Genomic DNA, 4,872 nt, shown 5'->3' with positions numbered 1-4,872 from the left:
GGTTCAGGATATATGGAAATAGACATGGATAAAACCTTGTCCCCATGAGTCCAGTCAAGTAGTGAGGCAGGATGCCCAGAGAAGCTGTGCTACCTCCATTCTTAGAGGCTTTCAAAATGTAGATGGGCAAACAGATCTGACCTCATAGCTGACTCTGCAATGAGCAGGAGACAGGACCAAGGGACCTGCCGAGGTCCCTTCCAGCCAGAATAGTCACACGCTCTAACAAAAGGCTGATCTGGGCAAGTGAGACCTCTAAGGGAGAAGGTGACACCTGGGTGTCAGGAGCTGCAGTGCAGCTTACAGGCACTTCTGACGACCTTAGCTTTGGGGAAATCCTGCTGTCGAGGCTTTAATGATAGCTTACCCATATCCCACACCCAGCTAAGGCAGAAGGCAAAATCACAGCTGCATGAAATAGAGGGAACACAACACAAAGTTGGTGACCTCACTCTGGTTCCCTTCCTTGCCGTGTTGCAAATTGTGATTTTTGACAGACCACGTAAGGGATTTCCCTTGGAACGTTCTTTAATTCTGTAGTCACCAAGTGACCCATATGAACTTTCCTACTTCAAAGCAAAAACGTATGTTCATATCTGTCTTGGTTAGAAGCAATAGAATGTCTGTGCTCTGTGCTTGGCTCTGTAAACATTACCCAGTAAGTGGACAATGGCAAGTTGTACATTCCTGTGTGGAAGAGAAGATGTGAGCTGTGTGCCTGTTCGTAAAAGGTGTGTTGGCTGGGGAGTGTGAAAGGTCCTTGTAACTAGTGTCCTTGTTTGCAGTTGTCCAGCTGAGAAATGCAAGGTTTCAGTCTGAACCTAAGATGTTATTTTCCTGGATTTTTAATTTAATATACTGATGTTAAAGTGCTTTTTAGGTGCCGCTTTTCTTTTGTGTTGACTTTCCTGATTTGTATGTTTTCAACTTAACATATTTAAGCTTTTCTTTACTAACAGGTTGATTCTACTTTAGGATAATGGCAGGAAAAGTAAAGTGGGTAACTGACATAGAAAAATCTGTTCTAATAAACAACTTTGAAAAAAGAGGATGGATTCAGGTGGCAGAAAATGAAGACTGGAATTTTTATTGGTAAGTATGTTACAAATACCAATTTCTAAATTTGTGAAGCATTTTGATATGTTGTGTTAATACCATGAGTAACATAGCAAAATGCATATTGAAGAATGAAAGATGCAGAAACCAGAACTGATTTACTGCAGTGCACCTGAGAGTGTAACATCATTTCTGAGGCTGTTGCTGGTATTCTGTTCAGATTTGCCTTGGTGGATTCCTGCGTCTGTGGTGGATTCCTTCTGGCCTGCTGAAGTCATTTGGGTTCCTCAGGGTGGAAGGTCCTACCTGCATGGATCCATTCCCTTGCTAATGACCTCATGTATCTTTGCAGTTTGCCAAAGATTTTGTCTGGGAGTAGGAAGTCAGTGAGCTAGCAAGGTATCAAACGCTTCTGGGAATGCCAGTTCCCAGCCCAGGGGAAAGCCTGGGAGAAAGGCTGTGCTTGGTATTGCTTGTTTTGAAATCTGATACCTGATTTTATTCAGTTTTGTGTGCAGTAAGCAGACTTTTCCCTTTGCAGCTGGAGGGGATTTGTGGCTTTAGGGGAGTCTTTGAATGTACCTTTTCCCAAAATTTTCTGACAACAGAAGCAAAATAACCCAAGAGTACACAGTTCAGTGTATGGTAAAATAGTCTTTTATCAGTGTTATGGGGCTTGCCCTGTTACCAGAGTCTAGGCTTCTGTAACAAAGGCCTTGTGAACTGTGCTTTCCTTTTCCTTCATGACAATGATTTGTATGCAGACTAATTATTCAACATTTCCACACTGAGAGTGAGTGTGAAATTAGATCAAGACTGTGCTGAAAGGAGGGGAGTAAATAATACAACGTCTGATTTGGTATTTGTCTAATATAAGACCATGAAATGCTGTCCTAGAATGCAGTAATCTATTAATTGGCAGAAACACTACTCTTTAAGTAAACTAAACAGTTTATAATGTCCCTTTTAAATAGAGCAGAATGGCAGTTTGTGCTGCCAAATGTACCCTTTGTGCACCACTTACCGAAATGGGCAGGAATCTGGTAATCTGCTCATGCTTCTGGAATGCAATTTGGGGGGAGTGGAGGAATAGGACACGCATGGAAATTGTTGTGTGACTCCTTATTTTGGTTTTGCTTTGAGTTTTGTTTTCTTCCTGAAATGATAATGTAGCAGATCGATGGTATTTGGGAAATATTCTTAAATTTCCTTTGTGAGGCATCTAAAATGGAAGATTCTTTGCATCTATGCCCCTGCTCTTATCTTCCATGAAAAATGTAGCCAGTAACTGATTCGATGACTTTGTGACTGCAGCACTCTCATCTGGCATTTGCAGGTGTTTTTAGCAAGATCTCTTAATAGCTGTTTGCAATTCATAGGCTTGAATTCCTTCACAATACAAAGAGCAAGGCAGTCAGTAGGGGGTTGTTTTTGTGACATTTTTTAAAGAGGAAAGAAGAGTTTCCAGAGAGTGAAGTAACAAACTTATAAAGAGGCTTCTGTAGCATTTGGGTGCACTTCAGTCGTTTTTAGGCCCTGCTGGGGATTGACCTGACTGTCAAAAAGCCGGAGTCCAGTAGGGCCAATTTGTCATCATCCTGTCCTCACTTTCTGTGCCAATTTCAGTAGTAGTAGAGGGAGTGATAAAGCCTCTGGCAAGATTTCATTTGCTTTGCTAATAGAAGTTCAGGATATGTTGGATTGTCACTGCAGCAAAATATTGTACTATAAAGAGAAGCAAGATAAAGAGAAAACATTAAGAAATTCTAGCAAAAATTACATTTACTTTGTCCTCCTGAATTGTGTTTCTTGGGAGAAATCATTTGGTATCTGTCTTTGCTTTCAGGATGAGTGTACAAACCATCAGGAATGTTTTCAGTGTGGAAACTGGCTATCGCCTCTCTGATGACCAAATTGTCAATCATTTCCCAAACCACTATGAACTGACCAGAAAAGATTTGATGGTAAAGAATATCAAGAGATATCGGAAAGAACTTGAGAAAGAAGGAAGTCCTCTTGCAGAAAAAGATGAAAATGGAAAATATATTTATTTGGGTATGTTGTTCTCATTGTCAGCATTCACCTCTTATGTAGTCAATAGCTTTTCTGTGCATGGAGCACTGAACCTCTGGAGTGTTAGAACATTCAAGTGATTATCCTGAAATACTCTGTTCCTGTCAATGACATAAAAGTGCATTATGCCCTAAAATTGCTTGCTGTGTTCTGCAAACCTAACAGCCTTCCCTCTCCATCATCTTCCTCTTCTCCCTCCCCTCAAATCTGCCATTGGAACATCAGGAAACACAAGAATAGGGAAAGCGATTAAAACAGTATTAGTAGTGTGTTTCCTATCATATACTATATTTTCAAAGCTTTTCACAAACCTTGTTTTGAAGGATAATGGCTAATGTTTTATAAAGTGAGAGGAGTAGAGGGAACACCACTCGTTGGAGACAAAGCAGGAGTAGGATGGAACATTTCTGTTTGCCTGATGCATTACCACAGCACTAAGGCTCAGTTCCTCCACAGTGTACTGTGTTCAGCAGTACTCAGGGAGGAGCACAGATCCACTTTGCATGCAGGAAGTTGTATTTGGACTCAGCTGTGTCAGGAATAAGGTCCTTAAAGAACACTGAATATAGTACTGCAGCATGAGCTGAAGCAACACTGGATAAAGTGATAATAAAATTAGCAGAGCTAGATTTGTCACTAGGATTTTTGTGGGAATGCGTGGGAGCTTAGGGGATGGGTTGGTTGTTTGGATTTTTGTTGGTTTTGATTCATTTTGGTGGGTTTTTTTAAAATTATTTTGGAAAGGGAAACTTGTGGAATTCAGCTACTTTGCAATAAGATTAGTGGTGAAACCAAAGGTCTCTGATACTTCATATAAGACAGAGTTGCAGTTTCTTGAATTCAAAAGTGAAAAAACATTATCTGAAAATCTTGTACTGGAGCAAAACCTAAAATAAGCTGGTGCAGAGAGGTTCTGGATAGAACTGAGTGAACTCTTCAGAGGAGAAATTTGGAAGAAATTGGAGAACAAGTAATGACTTCTAGAAAATAAAACAAAATAAAAAGAAAACCAGACTGAGGAAGACTCCCCAAAAACAGCCAACAAACCCGAACCCCAAAACTAAACCAGGAATAGATCAGGAATGAGGAGAGTAGAGTTGTTTGGGAGGTCAGAAAGCATCAAAGTGAAACAGATGGGGTTATGTGGTGTTGATTTGCATCTTGGGAAAGTGAAATGAAAGCAGTTCATCCATGTAAGAAAGAAACAGTTCCGTATGGATGGAAGTGAAGGTAATATTGATAGCAAAGAGCAAAAATTGCTTTTCATTAGATTTCAGTAATCATGGTGAAACTGTGGGGGCAAATCAGAATAACTCATGAGAGTTACATGGAAACAAAAATTACACATCCAGAGGGGAAGCAACATCAACGTTCACGTTTTTGCCTGCACAGAGATTGAGAAGGTTGTTACCAGATTGCTGAAAGTTGACCTAGGAAACAGCAACATCTTCATTAAATTAAGTTGGAATGTTATGTACTAATCTAATTTAACAGCATACAAACAGAAGAAGAAAATTGACTCATGTGAATTAAAATCTATGAATCTGTAGTTAAGATCATGAGATACTTTGCAACTGTTTTAAGTAAAAACTGGAATTTAAATGTGTCTTAAGGAAGGTGTGTTGTGCCAGAAAGGAAAACTGAAAAGATAGAATTTTTCTTTCAGTCTTTATGTGTCAACAGCCTTATCAGTTATAGTGTCCTTAACTGTGCACCCTTTTTTTCCCCCCTTAACTCAGATTT

At 39.8% G+C, this 4,872-nt stretch overlaps 1 protein-coding gene across 1 annotated transcript in view; it reads left to right on the top strand.

The window, feature by feature from the left end:
- Positions 1-979: 979 nt before the first annotated feature.
- TTLL1 (tubulin tyrosine ligase-like family, member 1) overlaps positions 980-4,872 on the top strand; it is a 13,574-nt gene continuing 9,681 nt past the window's right edge. The window contains exons 1-3 of the mRNA XM_009073647.1: positions 980-1,092; positions 2,903-3,111; positions 4,869-4,872. The exon at positions 4,869-4,872 is cut by the window's right edge and continues 177 nt beyond it. Coding sequence (XP_009071895.1) covers positions 980-1,092; positions 2,903-3,111; positions 4,869-4,872 — 326 coding nt within the window. The remainder of the gene's footprint in view (positions 1,093-2,902; positions 3,112-4,868) is intronic.

Source organism: Acanthisitta chloris, unplaced genomic scaffold (genome assembly GCF_000695815.1).
Source record: "Acanthisitta chloris isolate BGI_N310 unplaced genomic scaffold, ASM69581v1 scaffold30294, whole genome shotgun sequence".
NCBI lineage: Eukaryota > Metazoa > Chordata > Aves > Passeriformes > Acanthisittidae > Acanthisitta > Acanthisitta chloris.
The sequence above is the reverse complement of the archived record's forward strand: the minus strand, read 5'-3'. Positions and strand labels throughout refer to the sequence as shown.